Genomic DNA, 23,025 nt, shown 5'->3' on the forward strand with positions numbered 1-23,025 from the left:
TCACTGCCATCACAAGTATGTTACAGGGCTACAGACATTTTGTTTGTGGCCAGTTGCTTTAAGGCCTGTTTATGACAGGCTTAGGGCCTGTTGCCAGCAATAAGCCACAATAAGTAATGTGGATCTAGTCCTGAGGGTGGTGAGGGGCTGGCCCCCCATCCAGAGGTTTATCACAAGGGAGCGATTTAACCTCTCTCTGCCACAGTTAGGAGGAAGGATACAGTGAGAGAGGGAAAGTGGAGAGGTGAGTGGGGGGTGCAGTCTACTCCAGGTCATGCTTCTTAACATGTTTCTCATTATGTATACACAGAAAAAGATTCCTGTTGTATGACACACTGGTTGACAAAGGAGGGGGGCTGTTTGCAGATGGAAACAATCAACCCAGGGGCTCCGGCCATCCGAAGATTCTACACAGCCAGCCCTGAGGCTGATAAATCCCAGGCACATACACACCAGTCACAGCATACCTGGACTCAGATAATGATAGTGGAGAATGAACAAGAGCTGGGTTCAGGAATAATTAGCAAGCAAACTTGGCATTACATAGTGAAGGGACAAAGGAAAAGGGAGATACACCTGCATTTCACCAGGGGATTCTGGACTAAATTGGGTAAATGATATGATACAGTTTTGCTTTGTGTCCCTGCCGAAATCTCATCTTGAATTGTAATCCCCAGGTGTTGAGTAGACACCTGGTGGGAGGCGGTCAGATCATAGGGCAGTTTACCCCAAGCTGTTATCCTGATAGTGAGGGAGTTCTCATGAGATCTGATGGTTTCATAAGCATCCGTCTTTTCCTCCACCCACACTCTCTCCTGCCACCTTGTGAAGAAGGTGCCTGCTTCTCCTTCTGCTATAACTATAAGTTTCCTGAATCCTCCACAGCAATGTAGAACTGTGAGTCAATTAAACCTTTTTTATTTAGCAATTACCCAGTCTTGGGTAATTCTTTATAGCAGTGTGAGAATGAATTAATACAGTAAATTGGTACCAGAAGTTTGGGACACTAATACATGGTAGTTCCCTCATTGCTGCAGGAAGCATGGAGACAGGGCTGCTTCCAGGGAGGATGATGAGTTCTGTTTGGCTGCCCTGTGTCTGAAGTAGGTTCAGAAGCCTAACAGGCAGTGGAGCGGAGCACAGGAGTCAGACAGACTCGGTCCAGCTTCTAGTTTCACCAACTTATCAGTTCTGCTACCTTAGGCAAAAAACCTGTTTATGTGTCTGTAAGACAGGAATAAGAATAGGTTTGCAGAGCCTGAGGTGGGAGGATTGCTAAAGCCTGGGAGGCAGAGGTTGCAGTGAGCTGAGATCACACTACTGCACTCCAGCCTGAGTGACAGAGTGAGACACTGTCTTAAAAAAAAGCAAGCGGTGGGGGGATATAGTTATAGAGTTGTTGTGATAATTAAATAAGATAAGGTACAGAGCCTGGAAGGTAATATGTATCTAATAAATGTCAGTACTATTATGATTATTATATTATTTCTTATTATTATCAGTAAATCTGAAGCTCAGAAAAGACGCAGTTTCAGAAGTCATAAAGTAGAAACTGAAACCATAAGAATAAATGAGATGATCCAGAAAGGGTGTGTATGGAGGATATTGAAGACCACGAGTATTGACATTTAAGGGGTGGAGGGAGGAAGAGGGGCCTAAGAACAAATGGCCAGGGGATGAGAACCTGTGGAAGTCACATGCAGCAGCCACACAGCTGATCCTCTGCCTCCTTTCTCCTTCCTAACAGAACCTGTTGTTAGGGTAAGCACCCACAGTCCCAGCTCCAACCCCAGAGGTGAGTCTTCATTGGTAATCTCATTTCCCTTGCCAATGACTGGTTTGGGAAGGTGTATTTGATGCAGTTCTGTTCAACAACCCTTGATAGAAAGTCTTCTGGGGGAACTTCTGGAAAAGATTTCCTTGATCTTAAAAAGAAATGCAGGTGCAGGTCAGGCACGGTGGCTCACACCTGTAATCCCAGCACTTTGGTAAGCTGAGGTGGACAGATCGCCTGAGGTCAGAAGTTCGAGACCAGCCTGGCCAGCATGGTGAAACCCCATCTCTACTAAAAATACAAAAATTAGCCGGGCATGGTGACGTGTGCCTGCAATCCCAGCTACCCAGGGGGCTGAGGTAGGAAAACCACTGGAACCTGGGATGCAGAGGCTGCAGTGAGCAGAGATCGTGAGACTGTACTCCAGCCTGGGTGACAGAGCAAGACTCCATCTCAAAAAAAAAAAAGAGAAAGAGAAAGAAAGAAAAAGAAAGAAAAGAAAGAAAGAAAGAGAAGAAAGAAGAAAGAAAGAAAGAAAGAAAAAAGAAAGAAAGAGAAAGGAGAGAGGAAAGAAAAAAGAAAAGGAAAGAAAAAGAAAGAGATACAGGTGCAAATCAAAACTACAATGAGATACCACTTTACACCCACTGAGATGCCTGGAATCCAAAAGTCAGATAACAACAAGTGTTGGTCAGAACCATCATACATTTCTGGTGGGAATGTAAAATGATACAGCCACTTTGGAAAAACAACCTGGAAGTTTCCTCACATGACTAAACATAGAGTTACCATAGGATGCAAGGACTCCACTCTTAGGTGTATGCCAAGAGAAATGAAGACATATGTCCACGCATAAACTTGCACACAAAAGTTTATAGTAGCACTGTTTACAATGGCCAAAACATGGAAACAACTCAGAGGTTCATCAGCAGATGAATGGGCACACAAAATGTGGCACATCCATACAATGGGATATCATTTGACCATAAAAAGTAAGAAGGTACTGATACCTGCTACAGCACAGATGAACCATGAAACCATTCTTGAGTGAAAGAAGCCAGCCACAAAAGCCCACAGACATTTTATTCATATGGAAGCCCAGAATAGGGAAATCTATAGAGACAAAAAAAATAGATTCGTGGTTTCCAGAGTCTGGGGTGGTAGAGGAGGATGGGAGGTGATAACTAAAGGATATGGGGTTCTTCATGAGTGATGAAAATTTCTAAAACTGACTGTGGTGATGGTTGCACCTGTCTAGGAATATACCAAAAACGATTGAATTGTACACTTTAAATGAATTGTACGGCGTATTAATTATATTTCAGTAAACCTGCTTTATAAAGAGCCTCAAAAATACAGTGTTGTCATGTCTGGCTGGGATGGCTGGAACTGAGGATTATGTCCACACAAAGAGAAAGGCAGCATCAAGGCTGACCTGAGAAGAGGCACGGAACCCTGGCAGTACCAAGGGTTTTTTTTTTTATGTGACATGATGAATTGTTTCCTGCTTTTTTTTTTTTTTAAGAGATGAGGGTCTTGCTATGTTGCCCGGCTGACCTTGAACTCCTGAGGTCAAGCAGTCTTTCTGCCTCCATCTCCCAAGTAGCTGGGACGACAGGGGTGCACCACCAGGCCTGGCAATATGATGAGTTGTTGAAGCCAGCTTGCATTGTTTTTGTTGTTGATGTTGTTTGCAAACAACTAAATGTTTTGTGTAAAAGGGAGTTTAATATAGGGAGTTAGCTGCTTACAAAACCTTTGGAAGTGCTGGGTGATCAAGCTCTAAGCTGAATCCCCAGGAATGATTGCTAGAACACTGCAAAACTGACCAATGAAGCTACTACTTCTGTCCCCTATCAGGAAAGTGGGGACGTAGGAGACCACTACTGTCACACTCAAGAACACAGCGCTTTATTTGTGACTCCAGGTTAGAAAGCCATTGCCAAACCACCACAAGCTGCCTATCAGCTACACCCAATGAAGCTGGTGAATGAAGATGGAGTACTACTTCAGAAACTGTATCCATCTCCTAGACCTTATTTGCTAGAAGGAAACAGTCAAAGCAGCAGGAAGATTATATTTATTTGACTTCTACCTTCCAGATGTCTCTCACTTAATGATCAACTTCTTTGTTCTTGAGTCCTACTTCTGTCTCAGATCTTCTATCTGGAAGCATTTTGCCTTCTGCCTGATATGTATTCTTTATAATTTTCTGAACATCTGCTTGTGAAGACTTTTCAGTTTTGGTTTGCTTAAAAATATCTTTGTTTTGCCCTTATTCTTGAAAGATTATTTTCTTTCTGGACATAAAGGATAGACAGGTAGTTATTTTATCTTAGCAAATGAATATTGTCATCCTTAGGGATCTATTGGCTGCAGGCACTTCTGATACTAAATGGTGAAGGTTCAGTACAAGAAATAGAAGCCAGCAGAAAAGGAATTTGATACAGGGAAATAGGTAGTAAAAATCATTCCGTACACTGAAAAATGATCTCTGTTTGGACCTCCGGGAAAGACTATCTGAACACCAGAAGTAACTCCACAGAGGAGCTACCACTTCTGTGACAGTCAGGCTAGTGTAAAGCCACCCATAGAACTTAGCTGGGTTTTGTAACACAGCACTGTGGCACCATAACTGCAGTTGTGTCCTCCATTCCCACAAAACGGGACTGGATAGTGGAGAGCTGATGCAGGAAAACTCCGTGTTTTCAACAATCTTGTTTTCCAGGAGAAAACAAAGAAAACTGCAAAAAATTTGGCCTGTCTCACATCTGCTTTCTAAATTCTGAAAGCCTAGTTCGTGTAACCCAGCTTCAAGACTATCTATAAAATGTAACTTTTTGTTTCCTACCCTTCACACCCTAGAAGGAGACAGGAAGAGTAGAAAGGATCCCTCCTGTCCAATGGCATGCAATGTAGGGGCCTGAAGTGGCCAACGGTTTTGACAGTGGGGAAGCTGAGGAGGCAGGATCCCCCTCTCTAAAAATATTGAAATTAAAAAGGGAGGAGTGCAGAAGATTTGAGGATTCCTGTGAAGGAAGGAGGAGAGAGAAGTAGTAGCAGAAAGAGGGGACATACAGTTTCAAGATAATTTTAGTTGATTGTTTTTCTAAGAATGGTGGAGAATCAAATGTGTTTATCTGCAGAAGGGAAGGTGTCAATCAAAGAGAACAGAGGGAGAGGGTAGATGCTTGATGAAAGGAGAACTTGCAGATGGTGGAAGGGGGTGTTCATGGTATAAGAAAGATGGTCATATTTTGCTAAGTGATATAAGCATATTTTAAAGCAAGCATTGTATGATCCCCTTCCATTTACAAATACATAATAGATACATTGAAAATACTCACGGAATTGTCAGACATCCCTTACAGAGACAAAACTCAATTTTAATATTGCAAAGCTACACTATTGAGATGGAGCAGCCCCAGCCAATGGCACAGGCGTGGGCAGGGTGTGTAGTAACTGGATAAGAGTGGCACAGGCGTGGGCAGGGTGTGTAGAGCAGGATAAGAGTGGGAGAGGGTGAGATACAAACAACAGACTCATAATTTAAATATTATTATTATTTTGTTTTGAGACGGAGTCTTGCTCTGTCGCCCAGGCTGGAGTGTAGTGGTGAGATCTCAGCTCACTGCAACCTCCTCCTCCCAGGTTCAAGCGATTCTCTGCCTCAGCCTCCCAAGTAGCTGGGACTACAGGCATGTGCCACCACATCCGTCTAATTTTTTTGTATTTTTAGTAGAGACGGGTTTCACCATCTTGGCCAGGCTGGTCTTGAACTCATGACCTCGTGATCCACCCACCTTGGCTTCCCAAAGTGCTGTGAGCCACCACACTTGGCCAGCAGACCCATACTATTGAAGGCCACATGCCCATGAGACTGGCTTGCTCCATAGCTGAAGTCATGATGCCAACTTTCCCACCCTCCCATACACTGAGGAACAGGCTGTCATCAGTTCTTTTGGAGCTCAGCTCAGAGACCTCAGCATAGAGACCTCTATCCCCACTCACCCTCAACAGATGCCTTCAACAGTTGTGGAGACATAAAGTTCCCCCATAGTAGTCTTGAGACACATCCTTAAAAATCACTGATGTGATTGCAACACAGTCCCCTCATGTTTCCTGCCCTCTTCCCTTAAATCATGACCAGAAGGATCTGCTGACTAAGGCTGTCCCTTAAATATATGACTTCCTTGAAAATAACTTGACACAGCTTAAACTAACTTAGCTGTTCTCAATTCCTGTCTTCTCTTTCAACATGACTATTTCTTATGCCAACATTATGCCAAACTGTAGATATGTATGAATAAGCAGAACTATAATCCTATATTTTCCAAGTAAAATCATATATCAAAATGTTAACGGTGTTTTTTGCGTGTCAGGAACTGCATGTAATTTCCATTTCCCCTTTTGACTTATTGCACTTTTTACTCTTTCTACAACAATCTTGTATTATGTTTATGAAAAGCAAAAATAATAATAATAAAGGTTGTTAAACAGGACGCAAGTGGAAAGTTGTCCTTGAATTATAATAGGACTAAAGTGCTGAAAATAACTAAAATGCTGAATAAAATAGTATTTAAGCTGAATAAAACATAAGTCATACTTAGGCATGAAGACAGAGACTTAGAGAGGCACGCAAGGCACCAGAGCCAGATTTGGACTTGACACCTAGAAAACTGTGAATTTGAGAGCCTCCTTGGCTTCCTCATTATCCAAACCACTGGCCACGTCAGGTCCCTCCATTGCATGCCATTTAACAGCAGGGACCCCTTTCACTATTTCTGTCTCCTTCTAGGGTGTCTTACTGTACTGTAAAGGCTGGGAAACAAAAAGCTTTTTTTGTAGATATCCTCAAAGTTGGTTTATGCAAATTAGGGTTTCAGGACTTGGTAGCTTCTCAGGACTAGCAGGACAGAAGATAAAGCCTACTGCCCACCAAGAGAGAAGTCTAACAGGGGACTCCCCCAAAACTGTGACGCTAGAGGGCCACGTTCCAGTATAAAGGTGGCCTAAGAAATAAATTCTTCCATCCTTACAGGACTGAAAGGAAAACTGCCCTTGTTGGATCTTGATGCTTATCGGATTGAGCTGGGGGTGAGGTACCTCCCTTCAGAATTTGTAACCGAGCCCGCCCTCACGAATTTACCTGACCAGGAACTATCCCCCTTCCTAAAAGATAAAACACACACACACACACACACACACATACCTGGAGCAAAAAAAGTGAATATATGTATATAGATACACACATAAACAGGGCACTACGAGTGAGTTCCAGCAGAAACAAGACAGCAGATTCAGACCCAGATTTTGGATGCCGGAGTTATCAAACCCAATAAGTATATTTGATATCATTTAATAAAAGAGTCTTGAAAATATCACAAAAGAGCAAGCAGATAATGACTTGCTAGCTCTCCCCGTGACACACGTTCACATCGGGCTTGAGGTGTCGGCGGCGGCTGGGACTCCGACTCCTGGGTCGAGAATGCGTTCTCCATGGAAGACCCGGTGCGGAAGGTTGGGGGCGGCGGTACTGCCGGTGGGGACCACTGGGAAGGCGAGGACGAGGATGAGAACGTCAAAGATAACTGGGATGACGATGATGATTTAAAAAAAAAAAAAAAAAAAAGGAGGAAGGAGAAGTAAAACCAGAGGTAAAAATTTCAGAAAAGAAAAAAATAGCAGAAAAGATAAAAGAGAAAGAACAGCAACAGAAGAAAAGGCAAGAAGAAATTAAAAAGAAGTTAGCTGAAGAACCTGAAGTGCTAACACCAGAAGAACAATTAGCAGATAAACTGCCGCTAAAGAAATTACAGGAAGAGTCCGACCTCGAATTAGCAAAGGAAACTTTTGGTGTTAATAATACAGTTTATGGAATAGATGCTATGAACCCATCTTCAAGAGATGGCTTTACAGAGTTTGGAAAGTTACTAAGAGATAAAATTACACAATATGAAAAGTCACTGTATTATGCCAGTTTTTTGGAAGTCTTAGTTTGAGATGTGTGTATTTCATTGGAAACTGATGATTTGAAAAAGATTATCAATTCACTGACTGCTTTGCAGTGAAAAACAGAAGCAAGAAAAGCAAAGCAAAGCCAATAAGAAGAAAGGCGTGGTTTCTGGAGGGGGATTAAAAGCCACCATGAAAGACGATCTGGCAGATTATGGTGGTTACTATGGAGGATATGTACTACAAGACTATGAAGACTTCATGTAACTTTTTTTTTTTTTTGAGACGGAGTTTCCCTCTTGTTACCCAGGCTGGAGTGCAATGGCGCAATCTCGGCATCTCGGCTCACCGCAACCTCCGCCTCCTGGGTTCAGGCAATTCTCCTGCCTCAGCCTCCTGAGTAGCTGGGATTACAGGCGCACGCCACCATGCCCGGCTAATTTTTTTTATTAGTAGAGACGGGGTTTCACCATGTTGACCAGGATGGTCTCGATCCGTTGACGTGATCCACCCGCCTCGGCCTCCCAAAGTGCTGGGATTACAGGCTTGAGCCACCGCGCCCGGCCCTCATGTGACATTTTTATCTTCTCCTGGTGTCATCTTTATGTTGCCCACAGTCCCTTGAACATGTAGCACAACTTCCTTTCCTTTCAGTTCTGCCAAATGCTACAAGGAGAAGTGCAGTACCTTTTGTGCTGATTATTTAACCCCTTGACACTTAGGTGCTAATGTGCAAATAAGGGAACTTGGATTTTGCTGCCAAGGGGTTAAAATTGGGAACTTCAGTTGCTACTAAATCACAGTTCAAAACAAACCTAATAATGTTGTCATTGTTGCTATCTGATTTCATAGCAGCAGTCACTAAATTGGAAAAAGGTTGCAACATGACAAAAAAAATTGTGTAGTATTTACCAGCACCATTCGGTAATACAGCCTTAACCATACTTCCTTAAACTACTTCATAACTTGCCAAGAAAGGCAGTTTGCAGCAAGGGCATGTGGTGTGCACCTAGTATTAAAAATGCTTTGTCTTAAAATTGAGGATGAGGATATTAAAAACACATTGTGAAGAAGACTGCTTATCTCAGAGTGAAGATACTGCGGCTGAAAAGCACTAGTTTGATATAAAATTTAAATGACCAAAACCCTCCAACTTTGAAGCTAAAGAAGGTAAACCTCTCCATAATTGCATTACATGTTGTGGAATCTCTTGAGTGCAAAGACATCTAGGTATTTATCAGGCTATTTCTACTGATGAAGTGCTTCAGATGGGAGAGGGAAACTCTTTACCTGTTTTTATTTGCCTGATTTAAATGTCTGAGAAACAATCTTCGTTCTCTTAGGCTGCAATGGAACAACTTTACCAGGGTTTTGGTATTTCCTTTCCTTTATAAAACATGCTCAGCAAACTGCACCAGTTAACTACAGTTTGGTAAATTGTTAACAATTATGACATCTGCAATGTTTTATAAAGCAATTAATTTAATAAAATCACTATTGTGAGGGAAAAAAGATCAAGCAGATATAAAAAAATCAATTTATAGAAATGAAAAGTATAACAACTGAAATTTAAACCTCAATACACAGGTTTAATATCTAGATACAGCTGAAAGGATGACTAGAGACATGAAAGACAGAACAGAACTTATCTGACATACAGCCAAGAGAGATAAAGATATGGAAAATATGAAATAGAACTTAAAGAGACATGGAAGACAGACTGAGGTCTATGATATATTCTGGCTGTGTCTTCACTCAAATCTCATCTTGAACTGTAGCTCCCATAATTCCCACATGTTGTGCGAGGGACCTCATGGGAGATAATTGAGTCATGGGGGTGGTTCCCCCATACTGTTCTTGTGGTAGTAAGTCTCACGAGATCTGATGGTTTTATAAGGGGAAACCCCTTTTGCTTCGTTCTCATTCGCTTTTTGCCCGCTGCCATGTAAGATGTGCCTTTGCCTTCCACCATGATTGTGATGCCTCCCCAGCCACATGGAACTGTGAGTCCATTAAACCTCTTTTCCTTTATAAATTATCCAGTCTTGGGTATGTCTTTATCAGCAGCATACAGTCTAATGGAGGATTACTTTCTATAAATGACAAAGAGTCCTAATCCACAGGTTCAAGAAGCCAAAAAATGTTCAACTATAATAAGTAAAAAAAAAATGTGCACTCAGAATTTAATAATGAAGACACATAATATAGTATACTAAATATTAAAATATTAAATAATATATGGTATGTTGTAGCATATTGGAAACAGTATCTCTTCCAAACTGATAGAGAGAAAAGAGAATAAATATCAATCCAAAAGAAGGCAAGAAAGGACAAAAAAATTATTGAAAAAACAAGAAAAGAAAACAAAATAGGATGGTAGAAATAAATATATCACTAATAACAGTAAATTGTCTGGGCACAGTGGCTCATACCTGTAATCCCAACATTTTGAGAGGCTGAGATGGGCACATCACCTGAGGTCAGGAGTTCAAGACCAGCATGGCTAACATGGCAAAACCTAATTTCTACAAAAAATATCAGAATTAGCCAGTCATGGTGGTTTGCACCTATAGTCCAAACTACTTGGGAGGCTGAGGCAGGAGAATTGCTTGAACCTAGGACGCAGAGGTTGCAGTGAGCTGAGATCACGCCACTGCACTCCAGCCTGGGCAAGACAGTGAGACTCTATCTCAAAAAGAAAAAAAGAAAAGGGGGGAAAAGTATGTAACAGGTAAATACTAAATTTCTGAAAAGTGTACCAGGTAAATACTAAATTTCTGAAAAGTGTGTATACCTACATTAATATCAGACAAAATATATTTTAAGACAAAATAGTACTAGAGATTAAAAGGTAACTATATAATGATAAGATATTCAATTTTCCAATAAGGTATAACAGTTATAAACTTCTACAACTATAATAATATAGCTTCAAAAATAAACTAAAATTGACAGAATCATAAGGAAAATTAGGCAAGTCAACTATTTCATGAGCTAGTTCAACACATTTCTGTGATTGATAAAATAAGCAGTAAAAAAATCAATAAATTAAGAATATAAAAGATTTGGGCGAGGCATGGTGGTTCATGCTTGTAATTTCAGCACTTTGGGAGGCCAAGGTGGGAGAACTGCTAACCCAGGAGGTCAAGACCAGCCTGGGCAACATAGCAAGATCTTGTCTCTACAAAAAATTTTAAAATTAACCAAGCTTGGTGGTGCATGCCTGTCTTCCTAGCTACTCAGGAGGCTGAGGTCAGAGGATTGCTTGAGCCCAGGGTCGAGGCTGCAGTGAGCCACGATCATGCCACTGCACTCCAGTGTAGACAACACAGTGAGACCCTGTCTCAAAAAAAAAAATTTCAACAACACAACTAATAGGCTTGATCTAATGACAATATATGGAACTCCTCATTTAGTAAGTACAGAATATATAGTGTTTTCAAGCATCCACGGAATATCTACAAAAATGACCATTAAAGGCAGGGTGCAGTGGCTCAAGCCTGTAATTCCAGCACTTTGGGAGGCCGAGGCGGGTGGATCACGAGGTCAAGAGATCGAGACCATCCTGGGCAACATGGTGAAACCCCGGCTCTACTAAAAATACAAAAAATTAGCTGAGCATGGTGGTGTGAGCCTGTAATTCCAGCTACTCAGGAGGGTGAGGCAGAAGAATTGCCTGAACCCAGGAGGCAGAGGTTGTGGTGAGCCGAGATTGCACCATTGCCCTCCAGCCTGGGTAACAAGAGCGAAACTCTGTCTCAAAATAAAATAAAATAAAAAAAGACCATTAAATATTAAATCCTGGCTGGGCATGGTGGCTCATGCCTTTAATCCCAACACTTTGAGAGGCCGAGGCAGGTGGATCACGAGGTCAGGAGTTCAAGAACAGCCTGGCCAACATGGTGAAACCCCATCTCTGTTAAAAATACAAAAATTAGCTGGGCATAGTGGCACGTGCCTGTAATCCCAGCTACTCAGGAGGCTGAGGCAGGAGAATTACTTGAACCAGGACCCAGGAGGCTGAGGTTGCAGTGAGCCGAGGTCGTGCCACTGCACACCCTCTAGCCCGGGCTACAGAGCTAGACTCCGTCTCAAAAAAAAAAAAAAAAATTAAATCCTTCAGCTGGGTGCGGTGGCTCACGCCTGTAATCCCAGCACTTTGGGAGGCCAAGGTGGGTGAATCACGAGGTCAGGAGATCGAGACCATCCTGCCAACATGGTGAAACCCCATTTCTACTAAAAATACAAAAAAGTAGCTGGGTGTGGTGGTGCACACCTGTAGTCCCAGCTGCTCGGGAGGCTGATGAAGGAGAATTGGTTGAACCTGGGAGGCAGAGATTGCAGTGAGCTGAGATTGTGCCACTGCACTCCAGCCAGCAACAGAGCAAGACTCCATCTCAAAAAAAAAAAAAAAATTAAATCCTTCAACCATAAGACATTGGTGATTGGTGGAAGAAGAAATTACAATGGCAATCAGAAATATTTAAAACCAAAAGTTGATGAAATTATTACATCGCAACACTTGTGGCATGCAGTTAATACTGTATTTGGAGAAAAATGTGTAGCCTTGAATACTTCTCATAGAAAATAAGGTTCAAAATTAATGAGCTGTGTTCATATCAAAAGATTTTAAATAAAACAATAAAATAATCCCCAAAAAGAGTAAAAGGAAAAAAAAATAAAGATGAGCAAAGAAATTAAAAACAGCCAAAAGTTGATGTTTTGAAAAGATTCGCAAAATCAACAAAATTCTGGTGAGGATTGTAAAGAAAAAAAAGAGAATGTACAAGTAACCAATATTAGGAATAAACATGAATCAAGAATATAAGCTCCAGTATAAACATGCAGTTAGAAGATTAAAGTTCTAATGTTTGATGGCAGAGTAGGGTAACTACAGTTAACAATTTTTTAAAATATTGATTGATTGAGACAGAATCTTGTTCTGTCCCCCAGGCTGGAGTTCAGTGGTGTGATCTCAGCTCAGTGCAACCTCCACCTCCTGGGTTCAAGCGACTCTCATGTCTCAGCCACCCGAGTAGCTGGGATTACAGGTGTCCACCATCACACCTGGCTAATTTTTGTATTTTTTTGGTAGAGACGGGTTTTTGCCATGTTGGCCAGGCTGGTCTCAAACTCCTGACCGCAGGCAATCTGCCTGCCTTGGCCTCCCAAAGTGCTGAGATTCCAGGTGTGAGCCACCGCACCTGGCTTTTTTTTTTTTTTTTCTTTTCTTTTTGACAGGGTCTTGCTCTGTCACTCAGGCTGAAGTGCAGTAAAGTGATCATAGCCCACCACAGCCTCGAATTCCTGGGTTCAAGTGATCTTCTTGTCTCAGCCTCCTGATTAGCTGGGACTACCAGTGCACACCACTGTGTCCAACTATTTTTTTTTTGTAGAAATGGGGTCTCACTTTGCTGCCCAGGCTGGTCCGAATTCTTGATTTCAAGTAATCCTTTAACCTCAGCCTCCCAAAGTTCTGGGATTACAGGTGTGAGCCACCTGACAGTGTGAACTCTCAGATGTAAACCTGAGAGAAAGAACTATTTAAGATCAGAGTTTAAAATATCAAGAAGTCAGGGAACATCACTATTTCTGGAGAAGTGACAAGCAGGTTGTCAAACTTGCTTTCCTGTTCAGCAGCGATGCTCCTGACTTACAGATCCAGCATGCAATGGGCTCAGATTGTCACTGCTCTTTGAGTTACATAGCAAAACTTGTGGGATTCAGTTAATACTATATTTGAGGTGAGGGAGTTAGAATTCTCGTCAAATGGAGTTACAAATGTTCCCGTCACCTTCCAAAAGGCAGGTTCCAGGGTGTGTGAAAGTTGGAGGGAGTAACTGGAAACAATGGGGTTGAGTGTAATTTTTGCAGGGAAACGGGTGGAATCCATTGAGTTTCCCAAGTTTTCAGAAATGCAAGAAAGAGCCTGCCATGCTGGCCTGTGGATAGGAGCTGGTGATCAGGATGGGGCTGCAAGACCCAGATTTGCTGGGTACCCTAATCCTACTTGCAAATGTCACATTGAGCAAATGTCATATTTAGACCCTGTACAAGCCAGGGCTTTCCAGAGACACAGAAACAATCAGGAATTGGCTTTCTCATTTACTATGAAAACTGGTTCATGCAATCATGGGGCTGGTGAAGTCCTGCAATCTGACACCTGCAAGCTGGAGAATCAGGAAAGCTTGTGGTTTGATTCTGTCTGAGTCAGAAGTCTTAGAAACAGAGGAGTCTACAGTGTAACTCCCAGTTCTATTTAAGGATGGAGAACCTGATTCAGGGAGGTGAGTTGGGGGTCACTGGTGTGAGATCTGGAGTCTGAAAGTCCCCAAACCAGGAGCACTAATGTCTGAGGGCAGGAGAAGATGGCTGTCCCAGCTGAAGAGGGTGCAAATTCAACCTTCCTCCACTTCTTTGTTTTATTCAGACCCTCCAAGGATTGATCATGCCCACCTGCATTGGTGCAGATGATGATCTTAGTCTATCAATTCAAAGATTAATCTCTTCCTGAAATGTCCTTATAGACACGGCTAGAAATAATGTTTCACCAGCTATCTGGGTATCCCTTAGCCCAGTCAAGTTGACACAAAAAATTAACCACCAGACTCCTTAGCAAATATGAGCAGCAAGTAACCAAGTTACTCCACAGAGGCCTCCGTTTCCCAACATCTGTAAAATCGGGATACTAAGACCCACTGCTCCAGACTGTGGAAAGGATTAAATGAAATGCGCATGTCAGGTGCCTGGCAGTTAGTGGGCATTCAGTGTAAAGTCGCTATTATTATTATTGTCATTTTTATTAAATGCAGATCCATTTGGAGTTTGTTCAGACAGTTGAACGTATTATAATTTATATCATGATAACCAACAAGTGCTATCCTCAACAGATGCAGATCTGTGGATCCAACGTAGCATCTGTAGCAGCTGGGACATTATTCCAGGTTTTGGGTGCGGTAATCGGATCTGAAGATGGCAGTCAGGGTGCTTTGGGGTGGCCTCAGCCTGCTCCGAGTGCTGTGGTGTCTCCTTCCGCAGACGGGCTATGTGCACCCAGATGAGTTCTTCCAGTCACCTGAGGTCATGGCAGGTAAAATTCTCCGCATGTGTGGCTGAGACAAGTTGCAGCAGAGTCTGGTTGAGAAGCTGATGGGAGATTTTGTGGGGAGGGAGTGGCATGTCCGTGCAGATGAGTAGCAAATCCACAAGAGAAGCAGCCTCTCTGGGGTAAGAACTTGGAAGTGGGGACTTCATGTCTCCTTCCTGAATGGTGACACTGACCTTCTGGGTAATGCTAATAAACCACCAGTCTCTTGGATGTATCCCTGCTTGGACCAACACTACAGATCATTCAGAATGAAAGCTGTGTTGAACTTCCCAGTGGAACACTTTTAGAGTTGGACTTCCCCAGTGTTTGGCACGAGCTTACACAGGCTGTGATCTGAGATAATGAAACCTCTCTCCTGCAGATTCAAGTGAGGGGTAAGCGAACCCAGACCTGGGACACTCACTTATCTGTTAGGTGGTATAGGACACATCATGAGGATATTTGCCTTGCCCATGCCATCCTGCCCAAAGGCCTTGAGGCCTCTCAGATGTTATGAACATGTGGCTTCATCCTCATGGCTCGAGATGGCTGCTTGAGCTCCAGCCATCAAGTAAGTTTTCAACCAGTCTTTCCAGCCGACAAAGGAGAAAGGCATTTCTTCTCTCTTTAAGGTCATATTTTGAAGGTTGCATGCTTTTCACCCATTTCCATCACACTGAACATAATGTATCATGAGACCACACTTAGCTGCAAAGGAAGCTAAAAAATATAGTCTTTATATCTGACCAAGTGCCCAGCTAAAGAGTCTAAGGAGCCAGGTGCGGTGGCTCACACCTGTAATCCCAGCATTTTGGGAGGCCAAGGTGGGTGGATCACCTGAGGTCAGGAGTTTGAGACCAGCTTGGCCGGCAGGATGAAACCCCATATTTACTAAAAATACAAAAAAGTACCTGGGCATGGCGGCAGGCAGCTGTAATCCCAGCTGCTTGGGAGGCTGAGGCAGGAGAATCGCTTAAACCCTGGAGGCAGAGGTTGCAATGAGCCGAGATGGTGCCACTGCACTCCAGCCTGAGCAACAGAGTGAGACTCCGTCTCAAAAAAAAAAAAAAGTCTAAGGAAGGAGGAGGGAATAGTTATAGATATTGGGGAAGCACCAGCTTTCTTTGCCATAGGGCTCAACAGGTGAATTTGTTTTTTAAGTTAAAAGGTTCATCTTCTTTCCCACACATTTTTTTTTAAACCAGAAAAGCAGCCAGATTGATTTGATCCTGGATCTTGCTTTCCGTTCACTGTCTAATGTAGAGAGATAAAACAGCCGAAAGGCTGGAGAAATAAGTAGCAGAATCAAAGAGCCCAAATGATCCCCAGGCTGTCTAGTCAGCTCTAGACAACCAGCAGGTGATCAAGCGAGAGAGGCTGTGAGCGATGAAGCTTGGAGAGAAGCTGCTCCCTCACACCCACCCGTCAGAGCTCTGGAACACTGGGCACAGGGTTACAGACCAGGAAGCAAGTATTTCTTAAATTATATAAGTACTACTTGGATATATTCTTCTTATTAAAAAAATTAGGCTGGGTGTGGTGGCTCACGCCTGTAATCCCAGCACTTAGGAGGCCGAGGTGGGCAGATCCTGAGGTCAGGAGATCGAGACCATCCTAGCTAACACAGTGAAACCTTTCTCTACTAAAAATACAAAAAATTAGCTGGGCATGGTACCACGTGCCTGTAGTCTCAGCTACTTGAGAGGCTGAGGCAGGAGAATCGCTTGAACCTGGGAGGTGGAGGTTGCAGTGAGCCAAGACTGCGATACTGCACTCCAGCCAGAACAGACAGGGTGAGACTCCGTCTCAAAAATAAAAAAGGCTGGGCGTGGTGGCTCACGCCTGTAATCCTAGCACTTTGGGAAGCTAAGGCGGGCAGATTGCCTGAGGTCAGGAGTTTGAGACCAGTTTGGCCAACATGGTGAAACTCTGTCTCTACTAAAAGTACAAAAAAATTGGTGGGGTGAGGTGGCGGGTGCCTGTAGTCCCAGCTACTCTGGAGGCTGAGGCAGGAGAACTTCGAGGTGGAGGTTGCAGTGAGCAGAGATCTCGCCCCTGTACTCCAGCCTGGGTGACAGAGAGAGACTCCGTTTAAAAAAAAAAAGAAAAAAATTTTGGGCCAAGCACGGTGGCTCACACCTGTAATCCCAGCATTTTGGGAGGCCGAGGTGGGTGGATCACAAGGTCAGAAGTTCAAGACTAGCCTGGTCAATATGGTGAAACCCCTTCTCTACTGAAAATACAAAAATTAGCTAGGAGTGGTGGCATGTGCCTGTAGTCCCAGCTACTTGGGAGGCTGAAGCAGAAGAACTGCTTGAAGTCAGAGGCAGAGTTTGCAGTGAGCTGAGATCACACCACTGCACTCCAGCCTGGCGACAGAGCACGACTCCATCTCAAAAAAAAAATTTAAGTATCATAACAAAACTAAACATAAATCACCTTTGACACAACCCTGAGGGCTCATCCCACCCCTATTTTCTCCCCCATCTCCTGATAACAATCATTATCAGAGATGGGGTTTTGAGTCTGACCTTTGAGATCTTGGAACCCCGAGAAGAGGTTGGTTAAGCCTCCCCCTACCTGTACACTTCCCACACACTCTTCCCAGGACACACTGCTCCTTCTCCCAGGAAAGTTTCTCCTGCCCTCTGCACTCTAAGCTCCCCTGCACTTGTTTCTGCTGCTGCGTGATGAATCATCAAAAACCTAGCAGCTTAAAACTGCACCCATTTGTAAGTTCTGCACCTATTTGTGAGTTCACAGTTCTGTTAATCAGAAGGGCAGCATGGGCTCTCTGCTCACAAGGTGGACATCAGCGTATGGTTTGGGCTGAGTTCTTGTCTGGAAGCTCTCTAATGCCAGCAGAATCTAATTGATTTCAGCTGTGGAACTCCGGTGTGGTTTCCTTGCTCTTAACTTTCAGAGGCCACTCACATTCCTAGCCAATGGCCCCTTCCATCTTTAAGCCAGCAGTGGCATGTCAAATCCTTCTCATGCTTTGAATCTGACTGCCCCTTCTGCATCCAGATGGTAAAAAGTCTGTTATTAAAGAACTGGTGTGATTAGGTCTGGCCCACCCCATAGTCTCCCTATTTTACACTCAGTGCCCCTGTATAACATAACCTAATCACAGGAGTACAGTCCGTCCTGTGGGCCAGGTGCAGTGGCTCAAACCTGTAATCCCAGCACGCTAGGAGGCTGAGGAGGGAGAATGGCTTGAAGCCAGGAGTCTGAGATCAGCCTGAGTAACATAGCAAGATCTATGATCTTACCACTGTACTCCAGCCTGGGTGACAGACAGCCTATCAGGAAGTGGGGAAGGGAGGGAGGGAGGGATTCATTCTGTGCACAGTCCCAGGGTTTAGGCTGGGCAGGCACACCAAAAGGTGGAAAATGTTGGGTGCCATCCTCGAATTTTGCCCACTACATCCTGAGCTTGGTACTGGCTCACCTCTGCCTCTCTCTCTCTCTCTGCAGAGGACATCCTAGGCATTCAGGCCACCCGGCCCTGGGAGTTTTACCCCAGCAGCTCCTGCCGCACAGTGGTCTTCCCCCTACTGATCTCTGGCTCTACCTTCTGGCTGCTCAGGCTCTGGGAAGAGCTAGGCCTGTGGCCTGGCCTGGTGAGTGGCTATGTGCTGCTAGTGGGGCCCCGACTCCTCCTCACTGCCCTCTCCTTTGCCCTGGATGGGGCGGTATACCACCTGGCCCCGCTGTGGGGGGCAGATCGCTGGAACGCCCTGGTCCTGCTGTCTGGTTCCTACGTCACCCTGGTATTCTACACAAGGACCTTCTCCAACACCATCGAGGGACTGCTCTTGGCGTGGCTGCTGGTGCTGGTATCCTCCCATGTTATGTGGGGCCCCACACCCAAGGAGCCTGCGCCGGATTCATGGTGGCACAGCTGGCTTCTTGGAGCCATCATGGCTGCTGGCTTCTTCAACCGGCCCACCTTTCTGGCCTTTGCTGTGGTCCCACTCTACCTCTGGGGCACTCGTGGAGCCACAAACCCTGGCTTGAAGTCCCTGACCCGAGAGGCTCTGCTGCTGCTGCCAGGGGCGGTCCTCACAGCAGCGGTGTTCGTGGCTATGGACAGCTGGTATTTCTCCAGCCCCACTACATCCAGTACCCTTGTCCTTACACCCGTCAACTTCTTACACTACAACCTGAATCCCCAAAACCTGGCAAGGCATGGCACACATGTGCGGCTCACTCACCTGGCAGTCAACGGCTTCCTGCTCTTTGGGATGTTGCATGCCCATGCCCTGCAAGCTGCGTGGCAGCAGCTGCAAGTCTGCCTTCAGACCTGTGCACAAAGGAGCCTTCTGAGGGCGCAGCGTGCCCGGAGTCTGCTGTCCAGCGCCAGGTCGTATCTCCTTTTCCTCTACTTCACACCCCTGGCCCTGCTGTCTGCCTTTAACCACCAGGAGGCTCGGTTCCTGATTCCCCTCCTGGTCCCCCTAGTCCTGCTTTGTAGTCCACAGACCCAACCTGTGCCTTGGAAGGGTACCATGGTCCTCTTCAATGCCCTCGGTGCCTTCTTCTTTGGCTGCCTACATCAGGGGGGCCTGGTGCCCGGCCTGGAGTACCTGGAGCAGGTGGTCCACGCCCCTGTGCTCCCAAGCGTGCCTACCCACTACACACTCCTCTTCACCCACACTTACATGCCTCCACGGCACCTCCTACACCTCCCAGGCCTGGGTGCACCAGTGGAGGTGGTGGACATGGGTGGGACTGAGGACCGTGTCCTGTGCCAAGCCCTGAAAAGCTTTACCAGACAACCAGCCTGCCAAGTGGCCGGCGGGCCGTGGTTCTGCCGCCTCTTTGTGGTGACCCCTGGCACCACCAGGCATGCCGTGGAGAAGTGCAGCTTTCTTCTCAAGAATGAGACTCTTTTATTTCCCCATCTGACCCTGGAGGATCCACCAGCCCTGTCCTCCTTGCTGAGTGGGTCTTGGAGGGACCAGCTCAGTCTTCACATCATGGAGCTGGGGGAAGAAACCTGACAACATGGCAGAGCAACCGCTGCCCAAGGTCCAGCTGTAGAAGATGCCGCTCCACCTTCTACTTGGGTAGCTGGGCTGGGACGCTGGGACAGAACCCTGGTTCTCCTTCACAACTCCCACTGCTGCCTTTCCTGAACACGGCCCTTGGCTGTTCTGCCTTCTGGGTGAGCTGGCACTCTTCTGCCTGAGACCAAAGATCTGTCAGTCTTGATGTCAAGGTCCCCAAAGAACCTGGTGTAAGCGATGGCACCTGTTTCTGCCCTATTGCTTCCAGCCACTGTGATGTCCAAAATATATAATAGCACCTGGTTGTAAAAAAACAATGAACTGCTAGTGACCTTCCTGAATTACCGCTCCCAAACTTTCCATGATGCCTTACCTCTTGCTGTCATAACAACCCTCTGGCTTCCTAAGACTGATCTGGTTATCCAAATACGTGGAAGTCAGTGTGATGAAGTATAGAGAACGGATGGACCAGTTCCAGGGGACCCAAGCGCTAGTCCCTTGATCTGTTACTCACTGTGAGTGGAAGAGAAAGCTACTTCCACTCACCTGCCCCACTTCCAAATATGTTGATCCACATCAGAGGATCTTTGCCAGCTAACATTGTGTCATTCCTGGAGACCACAGGCACATCTTTCACAAAGCTCTTTAAGCACGGAAGTGGGGCTGTGTTGTACTTCATGGCACCCGGATGCCTGCTGTCTCAGTGTTTGGTTATTATGCAAGCAAGTGATGTTTGAAATATATAATAGCACCTAGAGATTTTCTCCCTGCTTTCTTCTACTCCTGTTCCTGAGAGGTGGTGGGAAACTCTCCAGTCATTTCTGCACCTTGCCCTTAAGAGTCATTCTCTTGGCCGGGCGCAGTGACTCACACCCGTAATCCCAGCAGTTTGGGAGGCTGAGGTGGCCAGATCATGAGGTCAGGAGTTTGAGACTAGCCTGGCCAACATGGTGAAACCCCATCTCTACTAAAAATACAACAATTAGTTGAGTGTGGTGGCAGGCACCTTTAATCCCAGCTGCTTGAAAGGCTGAGATAGAACTGCTTGAACTCGGGAGGCAGAGGTTGCAGTGAGTCAAGATCGTGCCACTGCACTCCAGCCTGGGTGACAGAGCAAGACTCCATTGCGGTGGGGGCGCGGAATCATTCTCCTAGAAAGCAGAGAACATACAATGCTCAGCCAGCATCTGGTTACCAGCTAATATTTTTCCTATGGCTTCAAGTTTTCTAGATTGCATGATTACATGATTGTGTTGCCTAATTAGAAATAATCAGAGTCGGGTGTGGTGGCTCACACCAGTAATCCCAGCACTTTGACAGGCTGAAGTGGGAGGACTGCTTGAGGCCAGGAGTTTAAGACCAGCCTGGGCAACAAACTGCAATGCCATTTCAACAACAATGTTTTTAATTAGCTGGACATGGTGTCATGGGCCTGTAATCCCAGCTACCTTGGAGGACCAGGGAGGAAGACTGCTTGGCCCACAGGTCGAGGTCACAGTGACAGCTACGATTGTGCTACTGCACTCCAGCCTGGGCAACAGAGTTAGGCCCTGTCTTAAAAAAAAAAATCAGAAATTTAGCTAGGAGCTTCAAATGACAGGACATTTCTATATACAATGGATTTTCTAATCATGGGTCCACTAACTAGCTGGATCATAGTCTTAGTTTGTATCCCAGACCCTCTAAAATGAGGGATAGGAGTCCAGGTACCTCGTTCCATGGCAGGCAGTAGTTTTTTTTATTTTTGAGACAGGTTCTCGCTATGTTGTCCAGGCTCATCTCTTTGGCTCATGCGATCCTCCTGCCTCTGGAGTGGCTGGGATCAGACGCAACTGCCACCACACCCTGCTCCTAGGCAGTAGTCTTAATGCCTGATGGTGGGGGGTTGGAGAAGGAAGGCATCCAACGTCAGGATAAATGCTGCAGAGCTGTGTTAAGGACTTAAGCCCAGCAGTCAAATGCCTCTGCCCACATCCTACTCTGCAAGGCTTTGGGCAACTTAAGCAGCAGCCTCTGTTTCTGTTTCAGTGGCTCTTGTTTGTAATCCCAGCACTTTGGGAGGCTGAGGCAGGAGGATCAGTTGGGCTCGAGTTTGAGACCAGCCGAGGCAACACAATGAGACTACCCCATCTCTGCTTCCTCATGTGAATGTGGTTTTAAGGAGATGACACAAAAACACACACACAGAATGCTATTAGCAAGTCGCAGCACAGAATAAATACTCATTTCATAAAGTATGTGTTTATTATTACCATAGGCCTACAGTCCCCAGTATTCTTCATCCATCTTGCCTGAGAAGTATCACACTCATGCCTATTAATCAGCTCACACATTTAATCAAAGGATTTTGGCAGCTGTAGGGTGGTCTTTTTATCCATATCGTCCCTGGAATTAAGTGTCCTGCTATACCCGTGCAGATTCAGCAGCATCTGTCAAGAGTTTCAATCCCATTTGCAGAGGAAAGGCTCTGTGGCTTCGGCCGGTGGCTCTCCATAGGTGCTGTGACTGGACCCAGCCCATCTTCACCTCTGTTAGGCTTCGGGGTCTTTCTCCACACTGTGCCTTGTCAAATCACAAGACTTCAACGGAGACGGCGGTCTGGCCTAGGCTCTTCTGAGTGGGATATCCGCAGGCCAAAAATCGGAGTCAGGATTCGAGGCCGTGCGCAGTGCCCGGAATGACCCCTCAACGCCGAGGCCAGAATAGAGCCCAGAAGCGGCCTCAGCCCCGCGCAGCCCAGGCTTAAATGTTTGCGCCCGGGCCCCTCTGGCTACCTGGTGGTGGCCCTGAGCGGCCCCGGAGGCCGCGGCGTAGCTCCTGGGTGAAAGCGTCTTTGAATCGCTCAACGCGGCGGCCCAGGGAGCCCGCGGGCCCAGCCGCGAGGTCCCGCAGGCGGCGGGCCGCGTCTTGGCCCCGCAGCTGGGCCTGGAGCAGTGCGAAGGCTGTGAGCTGCGCCGCACGTCGGATAGGCCACGACTCCGACAGACGATCCACTAGCTGCGGGCTGTGCAGCAAGGCGGCCAGCAGCCGTCGGAGCACCATCCTCTCCCGGCGCCCGAAAACCGCAGCGCGCCGCCCTTACCTTCTGCTCCGCGGGCCCGACCCGACGCCTTTTGTGCTCGCGCAGCTTGATGACGATACTGTCGCCCGGATTGGGTCCAATAAGATGCGCGTCTCCGCCCGTCTCCGCTTCCGCC

General features: G+C 45.8%; 2 protein-coding genes and 1 pseudogene across 2 annotated transcripts; 2 read left to right on the forward strand and 1 right to left on the reverse strand.

Moving 5' to 3' along the window:
• Nucleotides 1–254: 254 nt before the first annotated feature.
• Nucleotides 255–20,583, forward strand: PIGZ (phosphatidylinositol glycan anchor biosynthesis class Z (Gwada blood group)). The gene is given in 5 exon segments (XM_078350583.1): nucleotides 255–1,589; nucleotides 1,748–1,795; nucleotides 14,620–14,690; nucleotides 14,692–14,819; nucleotides 18,294–20,583. Coding segments are annotated over 3 exon segments (1,728 nt in total). The 5' UTR covers nucleotides 255–1,589; nucleotides 1,748–1,795; the 3' UTR covers nucleotides 19,823–20,583.
• On the forward strand, nucleotides 7,223–8,129 carry LOC100392252 (eukaryotic translation initiation factor 3 subunit J pseudogene; annotated as a pseudogene).
• Nucleotides 20,584–22,053: 1,470 nt separating the features above from the next.
• Nucleotides 22,054–22,915, reverse strand: NCBP2AS2 (NCBP2 antisense 2 (head to head)). Its single transcript, XM_008981457.5, has one exon. The coding sequence runs from the start codon at nucleotides 22,868–22,870 to the stop codon at nucleotides 22,571–22,573; it is 300 nt and encodes a 99-aa protein (XP_008979705.1). The 5' UTR covers nucleotides 22,871–22,915; the 3' UTR covers nucleotides 22,054–22,570.
• Between the last annotated feature and the right edge of the window lie 110 nt (nucleotides 22,916–23,025).

Source organism: Callithrix jacchus, chromosome 15 (genome assembly GCF_049354715.1).
Source record: "Callithrix jacchus isolate 240 chromosome 15, calJac240_pri, whole genome shotgun sequence".
NCBI lineage: Eukaryota > Metazoa > Chordata > Mammalia > Primates > Cebidae > Callithrix > Callithrix jacchus.